The sequence below is a fragment of the Xiphophorus couchianus genome, chromosome 18 (assembly GCF_001444195.1).
Source record: "Xiphophorus couchianus chromosome 18, X_couchianus-1.0, whole genome shotgun sequence".
Classification (NCBI taxonomy): domain Eukaryota; kingdom Metazoa; phylum Chordata; class Actinopteri; order Cyprinodontiformes; family Poeciliidae; genus Xiphophorus; species Xiphophorus couchianus.
Window position 1 is genome coordinate 20,044,112 of NC_040245.1, and position 20,770 is coordinate 20,064,881.

At 38.5% G+C, this 20,770-nt stretch overlaps 1 protein-coding gene across 4 annotated transcripts; it reads left to right on the top strand.

The window, feature by feature from the left end:
- The first annotated feature begins 3,034 nt into the window (after positions 1-3,034).
- On the top strand, positions 3,035-20,434 carry ube4a (ubiquitination factor E4A (UFD2 homolog, yeast)). 4 transcript variants are annotated; one of them, XM_027999228.1, is made up of 20 exons: positions 3,035-3,146; positions 5,056-5,232; positions 6,962-7,135; positions 8,866-8,978; positions 9,792-9,944; positions 10,055-10,214; positions 10,318-10,520; positions 10,614-10,805; positions 10,883-11,216; positions 12,154-12,280; positions 12,402-12,709; positions 12,903-13,035; positions 13,543-13,733; positions 14,050-14,150; positions 15,003-15,116; positions 15,249-15,423; positions 16,503-16,683; positions 16,874-17,021; positions 17,135-17,292; positions 18,561-20,434. In XM_027999228.1, exons 2-20 carry the CDS (start codon positions 5,097-5,099, stop codon positions 18,682-18,684), a joined length of 3,225 nt encoding a protein of 1,074 aa, XP_027855029.1. In that variant the 5' UTR covers positions 3,035-3,146; positions 5,056-5,096; the 3' UTR covers positions 18,685-20,434. The 4 variants fall into 4 exon arrangements, with proteins under 4 accessions (XP_027855029.1, XP_027855030.1, XP_027855032.1 ...); XM_027999229.1 differs by having other exon boundaries at positions 3,047-3,146; positions 5,070-5,232; XM_027999231.1 differs by lacking the exon at positions 3,035-3,146 and adding an exon at positions 3,169-3,479.
- The last annotated feature ends 336 nt before the right edge of the window (positions 20,435-20,770 follow it).

Below are 20,770 nucleotides of genomic sequence, written 5' to 3' on the forward strand. Positions count from 1 at the left end.
TCCCAAACATACATTAAAACTGGTTTTGGAATGGACAAAGCAGGCAATGGTTTGAATGGGAGTGAATTGAGCCCCATTTAAAAGTTATGGACTGCTTAAAAACTGTCCCATGAAGTGATTCACCCATCATGCCTCATGTCTATCATGCAGGCCTTTGTCGGAGCAGTGCTATGATCATGTGCCCAAAGAACGAGGTCATTCAGGTTGAATATCCTGAATGACAACAACATACAATGGTGTGTGATGTTTATTTGGACTGGCATGGTATTATGACACAAAAGTTGAAACGACTTGACGATCAAACACTTAATTTTCAGCTACACTGAATTTATTTCCTCTAAGGCGGCACCATTTCATCCTAGATGAAATGGTGCCGCCTTTTGACATCTAAATTTCAATTTGAGGCTGTAAAGAATATCAGTAAATTACAGTTTGATTACTGCAAAAACAGTAGGCCCAGCTTCCGCATGCACTGATCTTCTATTTTAAATACAGTGTTGCTTTGTAAAGACCAAATCATCCATGTGCCAGTGTTACCCAGTGTTACCAGTCTTACAATGCACAAGCAACACCACAACATCTGACCTATGGAAGACAATCACATCAAAGTCAATGATAAAAAAATTGACTGACGACAGTATTCATCCAGAAGAAGAGATAACACACTCCCTTTTATTGAAGTGTACTGTACACATGACATAATAGAAACCACAACATGATCTTTGACTTGCACCACCTATCTTGTTCAGCATCATATAATCAGGTCAAGGCAATCAGTTCACTTCTGAACTACAAATCGGTTGACATCAGCTAATCCGTTTCTATGTTTCTGCTGATATGGTAACCAGCCTAAGCAAACACAACGAATGTCCGTCTTGGATTTCTAGTCTTGTTATATTTGTCTCTCTAATGTAGAGTGATTAATTTATTGTAGCTGTCGTCATCAGAACCCTACACCACCGAGTTGTAAATGTCCCAACTAAAACAGAGACCAAAGGTGGACAAATGGATCTACGCACCACTGCTAAACAGCTAATGCTCTAAGACTTTGATCCAGGTACTAAAAGGGTTGAATAAAGTTCTTCCATTAAATCTATAATAATCACAAATCCCTGGTGAATGAAATGTTGCTTACCAAATGATAAATAAATAATTTTTAAATGAAAATGCTGCAGTGCATTAGTGACGATGCTTAGAGCAGACATATGGTGTGTCACAGATTGCTACACAATTGGAGTATTTCTACATTTTGGTAAGTCAGTAACAGGATAAATACTGTTGTATTTATTTGATTGATACTTCCAACTGGTAAAAACTCTCAAGAACAAAACATCTTTTTCATAATTCCTCTTTGTAATTTGATGCATACGCTTGAATATGGTAGTGCTCCGATGGAGTCCATGACTTTCTTAAATTGTATTATAAAAACCACCCTTAGCACACATTCATAAGTTTATCCCTGAAGAGAGTCCCTTGGCTTTCAAAGACTCTGTGTCAGATGAAATATTACTTTTAATGCACGCAGATTAGTTTAACTGAACTAATGATGCCACAAGAGAGCATTAACACCAGATGAAAAAATTTTCAGGATATTGTAATCACACTGTGGGTTACTTAGGATCACTAATAATCCATTACTTTATTCGAAGAACAAGTAGGTTATTTGCCATGAAAAGCCAATATGAAGGAAGCTCTAAAACTACATCCCGTTTGAAAAAGGCTCCCTGAGAGATACAGTGTGTTGCCACCCTCTACTGATGGTCTAAACTCACTGCAGGTTTTAAATTAGTCCAATTGGACACCATGGTTTTCTGAGAGCGGACACCATGGTTTTCTGAGAGCGGACACAACATCTACAGAACCTACCAAAATCAATGTGTTTACATCCCCACTGGCCTTTGCACAGTCATTTACTGTAAATTGATGAGTAAATTGTGTCTGTTTTATTCACGAATACTCATGAATAACTCATAATTGCGCTGCACTGATATATTGTAAATAGTCTGTTATTTTTCAGTGACAATGCACATGCACATTATGTATCATCATACTCAGTTGCATATTTTGGATTGTGAGCATAATATTTCTATTTCTAAGAATTGCATTATATCACATCATAATCTTGAACAGTATATTGCTATTACTGTTCTTGTTTTGTATATTTTCTCAACACTTTTTGTGATGTTGGCATTGATGTTACACCTGAAATTTCCCTCTGTGGGGTTTTATTTTCAAATTGTGTCACGTTACAACAACAAACTTCAATGTTTTATTTATTTATTTGTGTGAGAGTCCAACACAAAGTAGTGCAAGGTTGTGAAATGAGTAAACAATAAAACAGTTTTCAATAATGTTCACACAAAATGCGACATGCATTTGTGATCAACCACCTGAGTTAATACTTTGTGGAACAACCATTCGCAGCTGTGACATTCTGCAAAACCTTTAGGCTATGTTTCTACCGTTTTGGCAAACTTATTTTTAACCCATTTTGTTTTGCAAAAGACTTCCCCTAAGGCAGTGCTTCTCAATTCCAGTCCACAGGCCTCCCTGCTCTGCATGTTTTAGATGTGCCCCTATTTCAGAACAGCTGATCCAAATGATTGCATTACCTGTTCTGCAGGCATCAAGTACTGCAGAAGCCTGTTAATCACTCATAGATTCAATCCAGGGAAACACCTAAAACATGCAGGGTAGGGGGGCCTGAGGACCAGAATTGAGAAGCACTGCCCTAAGGTCAGTGTATTGTTTGCTCAGCCCCTGCTTTTTAAGTATCTCTAGTTAGGAATTACTCCATGCCTAACCGGAAGTGCCTGAAGAATGTGATTTTAATTGATTCCCAAATTGAAATACAACGAAATTAGATCTAATTTGTCCATTATTGCCATTGTAATAATAATAATTAATGTTATTAAGTCGTGTCCACGATTTGTATTTTGTCCCAAGTCACCAAATGAGCTCTGTAAATTACACTGCTGCGCTACTGTGTGCTATGTAAAACAATAATAAATGACTAAATAAACCGCCGCCTTAACATTGTCTCACATGGATGACGTTTCTGTTTACTACTAAGGAACTGTCCCCCCTGGCTTCGTTGTAGCATTTTGTTTTCTAACCAAATATTCCAACAACTGCTTACCAGCCAGGTACGGCAGCTCTGTATATTGTTTATACACATTACTTAGACCGAAAACACGCCAAGTCCTTGTGTTGAGAGTTTAAACAAACGCTGAAGTTGATCCGTTGAGACGCCATGACAGTTTAGCTTGTTGCTCCACGTAAGAGCTAACTAGCCACCTGCTAACCAGTTAGCTAAACAGTGTCAACTGCCGAAACCTGCCTCTGCTTTTAAAGCTGCTCACTGGTTGTTATTCCATCCCCAGAGTAGCATGAAATAAAGCTAAAAGACGGCTAAATAAATGCAGGAGTTTTTGTTTAAAGTGACTAATATCGCGAGAAGACGGTTAATCTGTTGACAGGTGAGCAGCATGTAGAGTATGTAGCAATGAACGTTCTTTCTGTTTCATTTGGTAGATTCACACGGTCTCTTTATGTTTCACATCGAAAACCTTCAAATGTATTCAATAACGGGTCCATTTAAGCAGTATTTTGTGATGGTGTTCGTTTTTGTCAGCTTCCAACAAATGCTTTATTAGTTAATATTGGTAAACTTGGTGCTAACGGCAGCATTCTTATAGTAATTGGTCAGAACATGAAGTATAAAGTAAATCACTGTCACCAACTCAAATTGAGTTACGATAATTTCCCTTTTTTTTAAAAAAAAAAAAAGAGAAGTCGAAACGTTTTGAGCATATGAAAAAACATTTGTCAAGGTTGTCACCTTATAAATTGGAACCACAAACATGACTGTTTTGTTTTTGTTTTATTTTATGTGCTCAACCAACAGAAGATGGTGTCATTGTGAAGTGGAAGGAAAATTATACACGGTTTTACAAAATAATTGTAGTGTGGCATTTTACATGCTAATCTAATATGTAGAGTCTCTCACTGCAGACACAAATAACTTTGCTCAAAATGCTAAAATGAACAGTGATGGAATCACAGACGAGAAAGAGGAAAGAAAAGAATGTTGCAACTGAGATTCACATCACAGGATTTCAATATTACAACCTTGATACAACCAACATGTAGCTTTTTGGCCTCCATGCAAAACATGTTTATTGAAAAACTAACCCTGAATACACCGCTCAAAGGTAAAACATAGCCTTATCATGATGCAGGTCAGAGTCGATAGAAAGATGAACAGAGTTAAATATGGAACAATCCTGGAAAAAGACCTCTTAGAGGTTGTAAGAGTTGGATGGAGGTTCACCATGAGAGGCTGTGATTACATTAACATGACATCTGGACCACAGTAATTACTTATGTGCTCATTTATTTCAGGGGTGTCGAACTCATTTTCGTTTTGGGCCAATTCAAGATCATGAATTCTCTTAAAGGGCTGGTTGTGCCAGAATGTGTTGATAAAACTTCTCCACAAACTTTAAAATATCAATGAATTCTAAAATATTATTGAACATCTTTTCAGTCCCTCCAGGATTTTGTGATTTTTTTTGCAATAAAAATCAAAGTGTTTGTGGTACTAATTTAAAAATATTTGCAACAGTTGTGCTTATTTATGACAGTAAATGTGACTTTTATTACTCGCTGAATAGATCATGGACTATAATCTGACCTCAATTAAGGCTGAGGCAGCTGTTTTGATACAAGTAAGAAAGTTTTTGACAATTTTTGAGAAAAATCTGCAATAAACTCCCAATTATTAGCGCAAATAATTGCAGGGATTTGTTGATTTTACATGAATTTCCTCAAAAATTCTCAAGAAACTGGAGGGACTGATTGATATAATTTGGCAGTAAACAGATAAAACCTGCATTGTTTTGATTGATTACATATTTAAGCTCACTTAGTGTCTAGTCTAGAATCTAGAGGGCCACATAAAATGCTATGGCGGGCCGGATTTTGCCCACGGGCCTTGAGTTTGACATGAGCGATTTATTTGATCAATATTTGCTCTTCTGCATTACTCATAAGGGCTGTGATCTTAGATGGAGTGAGTGTTGAGCCCCAGTGAGATGACTGACCAGGGCAACAACAATCACAACATCTCCTGCAACCCCTTCGCTGCCCTCTTCACCTCACTGGCTGATGCCAAGCAGTTTGCATCAAGCCAAAACCCACAACAGCAACCGCAACCTTCTAAACCACCATGTGAGTAGAATTAAAAGTCAGTCCATTACAAAAGCCACACACTGAATGTATACTTCAGAACTGTTTGTATCCATGTGTCTTTCTGATGTGTTATTTCTGTAGAGAAGTTGGATAAAGGTAATAAACATATTTCTATGTATTTATTTTGAAGGATAAAAGACATTATTTCGTCCCTGTCGTCTCAGTGAAACAGTTTTAGCTGAACCTCTATGGAGCTTCAGTCCATAGAGGTTTTGTTCAGTATTCCTCTACTTTTAAGAGATGTTAGTTGTTTGGACCTTGCTGGGTTCCTCAGTTCATTTCTGCTGTTTCTTCATAAAAAACGTCACAGCAGGTTTTAGCAAAACGTCTGAAGCATATGTTGTTTATGCCAGTTGTTCAGTGGTAATAACAATCCAGACTAATCAAATAAAGTCCCAGTTTTTATAATGTAATTTCATCAACTGGTAAAAGTTTACTACCTTGGTTTACTGTAGAAATACTTGACTGGAGGAATATTTGGGTTTTATTACATTTTTAAAACTATTTTTTTATTTATTGACCTACTTCCTTTACATACACACTTAAAATTTGCATAAATGGATTTGAAGCTTTTAATGATTCATTTGAGGTTTTTTTTTCCCGATGTGAAAGTATTGTACAAGGTGGAATTTCAGTGAATTTTATAAACAGGAGTCGTACGCACAAGTTTCAGTCTATTGTGCATTTTCTCTTATCTACATAAGAACAGGCTAAAATATATACACGTTTACCAATATTTGCTTAAATTGTCCTTCACCAAGTCTCAGAGAAACTGATTTTTTCAGATATCAATAAGCTTCTGGCTAGATACTCACAACTTTTATTAGCAGGGTTGTGAAGAGCGGGTGGTTTTCTACTACAAACTCAATGGGTTTGAGCTTGAGGCCATTCATAAAGCTTTATGTTACCCTTCTTTATCCATTTCCAAACAACATTTAATTTGTGTTTGGTGAATAGTGTCAATGTTTCAATCATTATACTGACTGAAATTAGTGTTTTGAAGCTGATTTAAATCTGTGGAGGAAGCAAAGTATTAGAGTGATGGCAAGGAGGCCTTCCAACCTCAAAGAGATGGAGACACCAGCAGAAACATCAAAAAAGTTGGTCAGCAGTTAATGCCAATAAAGATTTATCCATTGTGAATGGTATAATAAATTTTTCACATGGCATTTCTTATTTGAATGCAAGTTTAAATGTAAGTTTATACATTTTTTAAAATCTAAATTTATACTGATTTTACACAATTTTATTAGCTTTTGGGAGATCTTGTGTTGTTTTCTATCAGAAACAAACTTCTTGGTTGAATGAAAGTATCTTTTACTGTAATTCTGCCAGAGGTGTGAATAATTTTGCCACTCCACACCATTACACTGCCTCCATCAAAAGCTGTTTTGGCATTAGTTTAGAGGATTTGACATGTTTTTCATTGGCACAACTCACATAATCAACTTTGCTGCTTATTCCCACAAATTTATTTTTCGTATTAATAAACAGGTTTTCTAAAGGTATCAAATTTATTGCCATTGTCACAACAAATAATAACCAGCCAAACAGAAATGTGACTTTTTTAAAGAGTTTATGTGATGCTCTTAAAGTATAAAGTCACATATCATAAACACTTGAAGATTAAGAGGTTAATTAGTAATAATTTAAGCTTCCAAAGTCAATACAATCTTTTCATATGACCTCGCTCTGTCTGCTGTCACAGCGGAGGAGTTGGGAGGAAGTCACTCAGAGTTGGAGGCATCCGTCTCTGACAGCGTCAACGACAACGACTCCGTAGCAGAAATCAGTCGCTCCTTCCGGTCCCGGCAGGAGCTTTGTGAACAGCTCAATGTCAACCACATCATCCAGAGAATATTTCTAATCACGCTTGATAACAGTGAGTACAAGCTGATTATTTTGAGATCAAATTTGCTGGGTTAAAACACTCGCAGCCTGAAGTTCTGATATTGTGATGAATATGTCATGTTTTCAGAGGGTCAATGCTGTCTGGCAGCTTTTAAGATGCATTTGGCTTTAAGGTGACACCAGTTGGTAAAATCTTCTAGTATTTGGAAGATTTGTTTTATCCAAAAACCAAGGGATACTTAGTTAATTAGTGTGTCTTATTTGGTATTAACTCTAGCGGTATCTCAGGGAACTCCTCGGTTCTGAGATCACGGTTGATGAGGTAAATTCTTCTCAGTCGGATGATTTTCCAACTGAGACGAGACAAGTCTGTCAAATGCAGTTAAAAAGTAATTCAATTGAATATTACCAGTAAAAGATGTTTTCCCTGGAGGTATTTCTTTCGCATGAAAAGCACAGTTGAAAGCTAGAGGCTTTGCTGATGACAAGACTGATCATAAATAGTTGCAGGGTCTGTTTTGCTCTGGGGACGTTCTTGGATGCAGCTCATTATCTTTTAAAAGCCAAACTTGCCAGGCAGAAATGAGTCAACGCACTTACAGATGACACAAAGACCTCCACCGCTGCATGGCCTTGCTGTGAGCTGGCTGGGCCTCTCATCACACAGACTGTTCAAAAATGAGTCATGATGTTCAGAAAATGTATTATAGAACCTCCAACCCCCCAGCCACCTCCCCAATGCCGCCTGCACTCCACACACATTTCCTGCACGAGTGAGTCTTCACCTCTGTGTTGTAAATAAATGCTGTGCTTTTGGTTCCTTTGTGTTTTATATCAGGAGTCCCTTTCACCACAACCCAAAGATGCTAGACCAGATGGAGATATGACAACCAAAGCATGGATGGACCCATGATTTGTTACTAGACAAAATTACTTTTTTGAGCTTTATATTATGTTAGGACGTTATTCCCTCATCAAAAACATACCTGTGTTTCTTTGAGGAGTCCTTGAATCTCCCGTGGCAATCATTCAGGGGCGCCTAATGCTGCGTTCACACCAAACGCGTCGAGGGCCCGTCGTGGCACGTTTTTGTGTGTCTAGCATGGTGCGATTTGAAACTTTTGACACATCAAGCGTGTCCGACAAATAGGCCAGCAATGGAAAACAACAGGTAGAGCAACTTTGATGCGTCTGACGTGCCCTTGACGCACATCCACATAGACTTTGAATGTAAACCAGATGCACAAAACGCTTGGTGTAGAGCAAAAATGTCAAGCGTCTGCATTCAAAGTGCACACACGTCGAACACGTGTAACGTGCTTGGTGTGAGCGCACCATAAGGGCTTGCTCATACGATGTGTTGCCTATTTATCCAAAGCTCTGCCTCGGAGCCTCCAGCTGAATTCCCACCCATACAGAGATCCCCTCTCCTGCAACTCCTCCACTCAGCTCCTTCAGCAGTTACCAAACAACTTGTGGAAGTGGTAGTCTGCTGAGTTTATTATACAAACTACTTCTCACACTCCTAAGAATGGCTGTAAGCGGCATAATGGAGGAGCATTGGCGTGATGATGTGTTCAAGGGCAGTGTTGGAAAGGGTTGGAGCTTCTTAAAGAGGGAGAGGCCCAATTCCAAGGGGTCAGCTATGTTGCAAAGTCAAATTTCTTTTAAGTTATGTTTGAGTCTTGTTTTATTCTTTACTTTATGTCAAGTTTAAAATATATCAATATTTTCATTTTGGGATTTTTTTTATCACACTAGGCGATCCCAGTCTGAGAGGAGGCAATGGGATCCCTCCTCGATGCGTTTACCTGGAAGAAATGGCTGCAGATCTGGACGGCCAGGATTGGCTGGACAGGGACAACATAGAGCAGGTTAAAAACCATGTTAAACATTATAGATAGCACAATTTGTAAAGATATGTTTTTATTTCAGCATGACTGCAGCTGTTTCAATTGAAATTTCTGGTTTATTTCCGGCTTTTCTTTTTAACTATTATTTCATATACAGTGTGTGCTTTTATTTGTCACCTGTTTGCTGGTGTAGACCAAGAACTACCTTACTGAGGGACAAAAAACTCTATTCTATTCTAGTCTAGTCATTATTATATATCCTTTTGCTAGTTTTTCATGAATTGTTGACAAAAGCCACAGAAAATATCAAATGATCTAATTAGAGCCTGCTGAGTTATCGGCTCCGATTTCCTTAATTTTGGGAGATCGTGATTGGTCGATACTTACATGTGGAGCCAATTTTATCCACCGATTTACCTCTGCAAAGGTCCAAAAATCAACGACTGTCCTCTTCTGCTGTGCCGTGAGAGAGGTTTGACTGACAGGCCGGCCCACCAAGTCATGTCTGCATGTTTGTAGTTAATAATAGTCACCCCACTGTTGCTAATTGACGATTTTCTTGCTATGTTTAGTAACATTTCGGGCATAAAAATTAGTGTTGGACAGAATTTAAATCGTCGGGTTAGCATTTTTAAAGATTGGTAATTGATGATCAGCCAGAAAATTACAATTGGTGCACCCCTAAATCATATATTATTTTGTAAAAATGTTTAAGCAGCACTCTACTTCCATTGATTTTGATTCAGTTTATAGAGCATTTTGTTTTGTAACAATGTCTTTCGCCTTAGAAACATGAATGTAATGAGCTCAGAGGTGTTTTTTCTTCCCCTTTAGGCTTTGTTTAACCGCCTGCTGCTCCTGGAGCCAGGAAACCATCTCATCTACATGACCTCCTGCAGTGCAGTGAACCTGTCGGCTGACCGGGATGCTGGAGAGAAATGTGCCATCCCTTACCTCTTTGCTTCTTACCAGAGGGCAAAGGAGGAGGTGCTCTTTTTTTCCTTTAAAGAATCCTCAAACTCTTTACAGCAACTGGAGCATAAGCATCACCCATCTTCCAAAGTAACTTGATGAATTCCTTTTTGTTTTTGCACCAGTTGACAAAAGTCCCAGAAAAATTACATTCAGTTGCCATATGCTGCAAGAACCTGACGGTGTCCAACGCGCGCACCGTTCTGCTCACCCCAGAGATTTATGTCAACCAGAACATCTACGAGCAGCTTCTTGACCTGTGGCTTGAAGGTTTCAAAGCAGCACGTAGGTCCATCTTTGGAGTTAAGAGTCCTGACTGTATCAGTTTTACTTTCATCTTCGTCTGCGCTCAGTAAAATATTCTTTCCACACACTCTTGGTGTTTCAGGGCCCGAGGAGGTGATTGAGTTCGTGGAGGAGGTCATTGCTGGCATACTCTCTGACCAAGAGGTGCGTACCTTTGAGGAGGTGGTAGTTCCGGTCTTTGATATCTTCCAGGGGCGCATCAAAGACTTGGACCTTTGCCAGCCTCTGCTCTACGACTACCTGGATGTTCTCCTCTATTTTTGTCACAATAAGGATATCGCCAAGGTCAGAAGACAAAACCAGACGTGTAATTTGAGTCACATTTTCACGAGACTGTCCTTTAGTATCATCCTGTCTGTTCCTGTTTGGTGTTTGCAGGTGTTGATGGAGCACATTCAGCCCAAAAACGCAGCTAATGGTCTGCAGTACCAGAACAGCCTGCTGGGGATGATTTTGAACATATCCTGCTTGCTGAAAACCCCGGGGGTTGTAGAGGGGCATGGCTACTTCCTGAACCCTTCTCGCTCCAGTGCCCAGGAGACAAAGGTCCAGGAAGCCAACATTCACCAGGTATATGGCCATAATCAGTTTGTTTTGTTGGAAATTTTACGAGAAGGAAACTAAGCTTTACTTTCTTCTTGTTGCAGTTTATGGGTCAACTTCATGAAAAACTGCACCAGATCTTGAAGAGTTTGCTGCAGCGGTCCGGTGAGACTCGCCACTTGCTGCTGACCTGGCTGGGCGGGTGTCTGCAGGCGAACGCAGGTCGTGCTAAGATATGGGCCAACCAGGTGCCAGAGCTCTTCTTCCAAATGTACGCCTCCGATGCATTTTTCCTCAACCTGGGGGCCGTTCTGCTGAAGCTGTGTCAGCCGTTCTGCAAGCCCCGTTCACCCAAGCTGCTAGCCTTCGACCCGACATACTGCGCTCTCAAAGACCTGAGCGAAGAAGACCGGCGTAATCGCAACGTCCACGCAAGAGGTCATTATATGAGATGTCAAAGTTTTCACACTCTGCCTCTGGAGCTTTTTCGCATTCATGTCACGTCACAGCAACAAACTTTAATGGATTCAATTGGAATGTTATGTGACAGACCTACACAAACAAGCACATAATTGTGCCATAAATGAAAAAGATGCAACACATATTTACACCAAAGCACACAGCAGGCAAATGTGACCCAAGTCCACTTTTTTTGCTCACATGTCACCTATATCTGACATTTCACGGCAGTCTGAACAGCCCAATTCTGATCTTTTCATCCCACAACATCTGTGCCACTTGCATATGTGGTACTAATTCCAATACTTAATTGATTGTTTTCAAAACGGCTTTATGCAGCGTAAAAGGACATGTCGCATTTTATCTGACCTAATTCTGCACCAGAAGAAGCCAGACTTTAATGGTAAACCTACGGAGGAAGTTTGTGTCAGTGAAGCATTTCACAAATCCCACAACCTCTGGCCCTGACTACTCATTTGACCGGGTCACTTTGGGTCATAAACCATTCACACACACACACAAGTGTAGTTGACATCTCATTTAATTAGTAGTCTGAACAACCACGCAAAGAAAGCAATATGTATTTCAGCTGTTGGAAGTGAGCATCAAGACCTGCTGCATGAACGCAGCCAAAGACACTCGCATTCACACAGTCGGGTCATTTGGCAAACTGGGGTAAAAATATTTTGAAAGTCACGCATCTGTTTTTGTTGGTCTATTTATTACATATAATCTTCTCTCATAAAATACATAAAGTTTTGTTTTTGTAAAGTTACAAGATATGAAAAAGTTCTATGGGTCTGAATATTTTGTAAAGCACTTCATGAATTTGTTTTGGTGTAGCGGATGCCTGTAGTTTTTGAAGGAACAATTGTTAACATTAATACTAATTACCAAGTAAATATTCTTTTACCAGGTCTTGAGAAGGAGACCTGCTTGATCCCTTTACCCCCTCAGCAGCAGGTGGAATCTGCACGAACCTACACCCTGCTGACTGAAAACCTCGTCTTCACACAACTCACCCTGCATCTTGGCTTTCACCGGTACGAATCACTTAACAGTATCTTATAACAGCAATTTCCCAATTTTAGACAAAACGCTTTCATTTGTTTTCTCTTCCTGTATTAAATCCTGTACTTGTGTGGCGTGTGTGTGTCCGCTCAGACTCCATGAGCAGATGGTCAAGATGAACCAGTCACTCCATCGGCTCCAGGTGACCTGGCAGGACGCCCAACGCGCGGGCAGCCCGCTGTCCGAGCAGCTCCTGGAGCAGTTTGAGCGTCTGATGATCGTGTATCTGTCAACCAAAGCTGCCGCAACGCAGCCCGCCATGCTGCAATGTTGCCTTAACCTGCAAGCTTCCACTGCTGCTCTGCTTGTTCAGCTGAGCATGGGAAACCAGGGGCCCGAACATGTAGCACTCAGCTTTCCCCTGGCGTCCCTGCACAACACCATGCTCTGCTACGTACCGGGTATGTCGGAGTCAGAGGCTTGGCTGAGGAATAATATCAGAAAGGCCAGCTCTGTGAGGAATTTTAAAATGGTTGCAGCTGTTCATGTAATGTGGCTGTGGTTAGTTACTGATAACATGCTCATTGAGTAAATCTGAAAGTCCCTGAACACAACAGCCGTGCGTAAACCTGGACTATTTTTATTTTTTCTCAGAGTTTTTTGCAGAAAACATGGGAGACTTCTTCATCTTCCTGCGCCGCTTTGCAGACGAGATCTTGGAGACCTCCACGGAAAGTCTGGAGCAGATCCTTAACTTCATAACTGTCTTCATGGGAAACGTGGAGAAGTACGTGACAATTATTTCATTGATCGATTATCCTGATGATTAATTTGTGAATCACATTTGAAGAAACTGCCACGTTCTGCAGATTTTTCATGTAACCTCTTAAGCTTATTTTACATAAAAATGCAAATAATTAAAAATAGTAATTTCTTTTCAAATAAGAAAACCACAATTTCCTTGCCTAAAATGCAACAAGATTCCTATAGTGAACACTTGATCATCTGTAGCAAAGGATGCATCTGCAGCTAAATAGATCCTTCTAACATAAATGTGTGAAGAGCTCAGGCCTTTCTGCTTGACTTGGCATTGATACAATGTAGAACTTATTTATTGATTATTTTATAGGTGCCTAATAAGAGATTTTTACAGAATCTGGACTAGGTGAAGCTAAAACCACCACTAGATCAGTTCTGAGTAGTAGAACAGGTTTAAAGAAAAAAAAATATATATATATATATACACATCTTTCAACTTGTTTCTGTGATCCCCCATGTTTGAAATGTGAACCAGGATGAAGAATCCCCATTTAAGAGCAAAGCTTGCAGAAGTGTTGGAAGCCGTGATGCCTCACATGGAGCCGCTGGCTCCTGGTGCTGCTCAGCCCATCGTTTTCCAGAGGGAGAGAGTTTTCTGCTCCTACGCCCATGCACCTCAGCTGGCTGAGGCCCTCATCACTGTGTTTGTCGACATTGAATTTACAGGTAGGTAAAAGTTCATTTCCTAGGGTTAAATTTGTCCACGTCTTTTATCTAGCAGAACCATCTTCTGATATTGTATTTCCGTCATTACTACTGATTTTAAACAATTATTTAAGACTACTATTAAATTAGCCTCGTCTGAAAAGATAGGTCAGAGGTGAAAACAAGATCTGGATTAAAGTTGGATGTTTCACATAATCTGTGAGTTTGCATTAATTGTGCGGGTTTACCTGTGAGTTCTACTGAAAATATGAGAATCTGCTTGGTGTAAAACAAGTAGAGTTTAGCTTGTTAACTTTTCTTTTCATTTATTATCCAGGTGACCCTCATCAGTTTGAACAGAAATTCAACTACAGGAGACCGATGTATCCGATTCTGAAGTACATGTGGAGCAAAGACAGCTATAGAGAGAGCATCAAGGTGAATAAACAAATTATGTCTGAACCTAACTTATCTCAATGCCTTGCATTTTTATGTAAAAGGATTGGTATTACTTTATAACTAGACACTTGGATGTTTTTCTGACTTTGAAGTGTTCTTGTATGATTTCCAGTTTGGTTGTTTTGCTGTCCCAGTATAGCATCATGAAGCCCCGTAGTTGACGTTACACAGAATATTAGTTTGTGCTTCAACTCAGTTTTGTTCAGTTTAGTTCAGTTTACCAATGCATTGTTTAAGTGAACTCAATTTTGTTCATAACTCTTCAGCTATGTTTAATTTGATTCTGTTCAATTCAGCTCAGTTAAATTCCTCTGAACCTTTGTTTTCTTCACAACAATAATAAAAAATTATAAGAAATTACTAGCTGGTCCAAACATAGCAAGCTAAATTTGGTCTTATTCACTTCAGTAATTCAGTAAAAAAAAGACAGCAGGAAAGGTGAACATGATGGTTGGGATAACAGCATGAAAATAAGCTTTAACTGTCTTGCTGACGTTCATAACAGACATTGATGTAAAGCTTTCAAAGATAATGCAGAGTTGATGATCTGGCCGGCTTTTAATTTGAAAATGTAGATGTTTGGTCACAGAGCAGGTGAACTCTGATAATTTATTTTATAGTTTTAAGGTTAATTTCAGAGGAATAAAAACCTTAACCAAGAATAAACAAAGGGGTGCAAAAACATCTTCTTCTAGTTCAATGGTGCTTTCTTAAATTTTTCCAATGTTCTAAACACACTAAAAAGTAAGAAAGATGTTGGTTAAATAGGAGTCTGAATTAAAATGCTTCTAATTCCATGTAAGATTATATGCTTTGTTATGCTTGTTTCAGCATTTGGCAAACTATGCATCCGAGAACCTGGAGGCCATGAACCCCCCTCTGTTCCTCAGGTTCCTCAACCTGCTCATGAATGATGCCATCTTCTTATTGGATGAGGCTATTCAGGTGGGACTGATGGAAATTAATTCTCAATATACAACACATGAGAACACATTTATTCCTCGTACTGGGAACCCCAATCATTAATTGTGATGTCAAAATAACTAAACTTAGTTTTTATTTTTTGTTTTTCTGTAGTACTTGAGTAAAATTAAGATTCTGCAGCTTGAGCGTGACAGAGGGGAGTGGGAAAGCCTGGCCCCTGATGCCCGAAGAGAAAAAGAGTCAAGCCTGCAGATGTTTGGACAACTGGGACGCTTCCACAACATCATGTCCAATGAGACTATCGGCACACTGGCCTTCCTTACCTCAGGTCAGGCAGGACAAAAAAAACCCACTTTTAACCCTTATTAAATGTAATCTCTCCAAATATTCAAATGATAAAATTTTACCTGAAAATGTTAAGAGACATGCACCAAACAACTACAGAGAACATTTTATAATTCAGTGAAGGACAATGTTCAATAAACTTTAATAAAAGATGCTTTGCACCAGATTTAGGTTATGTTAGTTTCCATCTGTAGTCTCCGAGAAAGAGAGAATGTTGTTTTTAGAATGACTTTTAAGTATTACACCTCGTATCAAATATTGCAGTCTTTTAAAGAATAATGTGTAAAGTAAGAAAAGGGGCACAGTCAAGTTAAGTTTCTACTTCTGGCTACCTCCTTTTTAAATAAATAGTTATCTAAATATATATCATGATATTTGAAATCTTTATAATAAATAAATAAGCCAAATTAAATTAAACATTTACCTTAATTGTCCTTTAGAAAGAAAGTTTTGACATTTTCTTTTAAAATAAAATGTTGTTGCCATTGGCAGTATTCTGGATTATTGGCACATTTTTCTTTTTTAGAGTTGGAAAATAATACATTTCTTTTTTAATTTTTTTTAAGTTTAAACAAATGTTATGGTCACTGGCAGCCCTAAACCCTAATTGGACAGAATCTCGTCCCCAGATAAAATACCAACATCAACTGGGAAGAAAGTATTTGTATTGGGGGACATCCTACAGTTACACAGGAATCTGTAGCAGCCATTTTAGTTTGTAATGGCTGCTACAACCATTACAAACTGGGAACATCAATGTCAAGGGTGGAAAACACTTATATTGTTGTGCAAACCCCAGATTAGTTAGATTAGCTAAATGGTATTTTTGGTACATAACACAGCTTTGGAGGACGTGGATGCAAAATCAGGCTGAGATTTTTAAAAATTGATTGTGACACTTACTAAAGTGTTCATTTTCTGTTTCAATTATTTTCCTCTAAAACTCACCTAAAAGATGTGTTGGAATTAGAAATCAGAGTGTTTCAAAGGGTTAACTAAGCTATATGTGCCCTAAATAATTTATTCTTCTGTGCTTTTGTTCTGTTTCCATCCCTCGTTCAGAGATCAAGGGCATCTTTGTGCACCCATTTCTGGCTGAGAGGATCATCTCGATGTTGAACTACTTTTTGCAGCACCTGGTTGGTCCAAAGATGGGTGCACTTAAAGTCAAGGACTTCAGTGAGTTTGACTTTAAGCCACAGCAGCTCGTTTCTGACATCTGCACAATCTACCTAAACCTGGGGTATGTTACAAAGATTCATCTGTCATAAATTGATCTGATAAAGTAAATAATCTCTTAAATGGTTTTTGTTGTATTTATTGACACTTTGTTGAACATTAAAATTTGTGTTTTCTCCATATGGGAGAGATGGATTTTGTAGTAAAAAGTTAATTTCTGAGTAAAATTTGAACATGACGCATGTCTTTTGCAGTGATGAGGAAAATTTCTGTGCCACAGTCCCGAAGGATGGACGATCGTATTCACCGACACTTTTCTCCCAGACTCTCCGTGTGCTAAAGAAGATCAATAAGCCTGGTGACATGATTGTGGCGTTTGGACTCCTTGCAGATAAAATTAAGGTATCTTTTTCTCCTGTAGGATGACAGAAATATATATTTTTTCAGTGGTCAGTAAAAAAAAAAAAGCAGTAATTAATATTTATTTATTTATTTCATGGGTCACTTGATTTTAGTCCCATGCAGACAGGCAGCAGCAAGAAGAGGAAACGTATGCAGATGCTCCAGATGAATTCTTGGACCCCATCATGTCCACCCTGATGTCGGATCCTGTTCTTCTTCCCTCTTCTAATGTTACTGTAGATCGTTCCACTATAGCAAGACATCTCCTCAGGTTCGTAACTTCTGGGAAAAAAGAAAAACACCATGTCATTCATTTGTTTAAATGCCATTTTTACAGTCTGTCCTTTTGTAGATTAGTGATGGGACGGCAGTCCATTTGAGTGTACTGAATCTCTAGAATCAGTTCACTCAAATGATCTATTCACCGGATCACACAGTTCATTTCTGCAGAGTGAAACAATTCCTCTTCCACCATGATCTCCGTACCGCCCTGAGCCGTTCATGCTGTGACACAGCACCAATCCAGCACATTGCGTCGCTCGCTTGGTTTTTACAAGCTAACTGCTAATGTTGTGTCTTGACTCAGGGATTACACAGTCTGAAAATATCCTGATTCATGCTGTACAGTGCTGACTGTGACAAAATTACAAACAGAAATTCTACATTTCTGGTAGAATTGAGGTTAAATGTTTTAACTTTTGCTACAATTTTGACCAACATTGTTACCCTGATTCAAATCGGCATCGGCACACTGTCTCACCAGAAGAGCCTAATTTATACAAATGAGCCATTTAGTGGTTGTTGTTTTAGCCCCAAAAGGCTCACTCTTGCTACACGTTTTGTTTCCTAAGGAAGTCAGAATGCTAATATATAAGCTGCTATTTATTGGAATGAGACTGAGGGAAAATTGAGTTGCTGCTGCAGCTACTTATTGTGGCTATACAAGGAGTTATTGATTTATTTAGTAACGTGATCCGCAGACCGGCAGATATTTCTTTCAGACAGTGATCAAATACAAGTTAAAAACAAAAAGAAACTTTATGCTCACAAACAACGTGTGGTTGCCTCAATGGTCCGCTTGCCTGCTCACTGCTCAAGCAATGTAGCTTCATTATGGCATGAACTGTGTTGTGCCACAGACAATTCATTCCTTGAAGTAACTACTGAAGGTAGTTGTTTCCCTTGAAGCCCCATCCTGGGGCAAAAAAAATAAAATATATAGAATAGAGACTTTTCTCTTTGGTTGAGGAGAAATCCACTGTATCATCAGCACCAAAAGTTGAAGTGAGAGTTAAAGAGAAAAACACTTAGTTTTTCTATATAACAAAAAGTCACAAATCTTAATGTTGAAAGGATCTGTAATTTTTGTTTCCTGTTTACATTTATTTTTTAGATTAAGATAAAGTATAATATTGGCCCTTCACTGTACTATAAGCTATTTTTCCGACATTTAATCAACTCTTAAAACTGTGAATGCAGAAATTGAAAATTGAATTGCTAAAATTGTGACTTCTTGTTATTGTAATGTCCTCTGTGCAGCGACCAAACCGACCCTTTCAACCGCAGTCCTCTCACCATGGACCAGATCAAGCCGAACACGGAGCTCAAAGAGCAGATCTCACAGTGGTTGGAGCAGCACAGGCAGGACAAGCAGCAGCAGTGACCCAGCGGCTAGTCCCACAGTGGAAATACAGTGACTTCTCCCTTCGTTGTTCTGCTCCTTTGCTTCAGTGGCAAATCCACAGTATGCTTTCCTCTGTGGATTTCTTCTTACTTTTCTGCTATAGTATATAATGGACTCTCTCTCTGACAACAGTCCATGCAAACTTCACTTTAAAATCAATAAACTATAGCTGTGCTCCTCGCAAGGTGCCCTGTCGGGTTAACGTGCAGAATGAGGCTGCTTCTGCTTGTGCAGTTATCGCAGTGGGATTTAGAGCCAGAAGCAGCAGTTCAGTGTGACCCTCCGATCTGACCTTTTTACAATGCAAGGTAAGTATTTTAGACAAGTCATGGGTTAATAATATAGAAGCACGAGGTGTTTAACATTTCAAACTGAATTTATCCTTGTGAAGAATACCATACGCTCAATACTGCGTTCGTTTGCACTTGTTGGTTAAACGTCAATTGGCAGGCTCTTTGTAAATAAAATTGGCAACGTAACATAAAACTAAACATTCATAGATTTTAATTGATTAACAATAAAGTTCTACATTTAGGCATTAAAAACCTTAAACGTTCCATTTGTGTTTTAACAGATTATAAGGACATTTTTTAAGTGGGGTTTTATGAAGTGTATTGATCAGTGTGACTTCAATTTCCTGAATGTGGCATGAAGGATTCTCATTGGAAAGTCAAACTAAATGCAACTCAGAACAAGAGTAAATTTTGCTACAGAACAAATGAAAACACAATTTTGAGCTAATTCGCCAGGATTTTTTTCAGATTCTTCATAGTGGGTTTGGGTTCTGTTCATCAACTTCAGGCTATACACTTTCTTCTCAAGAGTACTCCACACAACCACTCCCCCCCCAAAAAATCTAAGTTTTCCTTTAAATATTTTCCTGCTTAAAAAGAAATCTTTCTTGTTGGGTGGAAGGTCTTTTTGTATAATAGTAGAGTTGGTCTAAAATCAAATTTTTCAGAGCATTTGCCAGCTTTTCAAGACAACCTGGCCGACTAGCTTCATGTGTGAAATTATGGATCATCTCTGTCAGACACCTAGCAGTGGTAACGGAGGACTCCTTAGGTGGTCTTGGCCCAGACAGACAGGAAAATGCTATCCAGATTTTATTGTATGTCATCACTGTAACAGAATCCACTTGCCTGTGTTGTCGTCTTAGGTTTGTTTCTCTGACTTGATACAGATTCAAGTTATTTCCATTTACAACCACACTTAGTTGAACTAAAAGGCAAAAAAAGAGCTATTGTTACCCCTTTTCATCCTGTAAAGCAAAACTTACCAGATCATAACTGGTGAACCCTTTGAGCACTTTTGCTTTTGGTTTAAATGTAGTGCATTAACATTTGAGCAAACAGTCGATCAGTAGAATTGGTGCCTAAAATCCAGAGCTCTGCTGTAAATCTCAGTAAATGAGTTTCAAACCTTTAACATGCACATGCTAATTTGTTTCTGTGAATTTAAGCAGCTTTGCAGAAGATTGTTGTAAAAGAAAAGTAGATTACATCTTGTTTGAGTGTATTTGAGTTAAAGAGCTTTAACTCAAGTAGGAGGTGATAAAATGTGAGGAGTGGCTTTGTTGGCACGCTCTGATTCTGTTTTAAATATTTACCATCCTAACGGTCTCCTGGTTTAAATTACAATGCAATACTTTTGTTTTAAATGTGATTTTTTAAAAATATTTTGGATGTACAAAATGATTAAGAAATAAACTTATGTAAATTATAAGAGACATTTAGTAATTCTGTGACTATATCAACTTATTGATATGTGTATAAATTGAGGTTCTATTTTTCAAAAATTGTAGCATGTAAGGAAACGGAGCAAAAACATATTTTACAAATAAGTTTAACATAAACGTTCTGTTTGTATTTATGAAAATCCTGCACCTCAAAAATCAAGATGTTTAAAGATTTGGGATGAATTTACTGGTAGCACTTTGACACACCGACTATTTCCCAACTAGACTACTTAAAAATATTTTAACATTTGTTATTCATACAGTTTTTGGAGTGTAAACTTTAATATAAATCTGAAAATCTGTTTTGTTTATTCAATCATAAATATA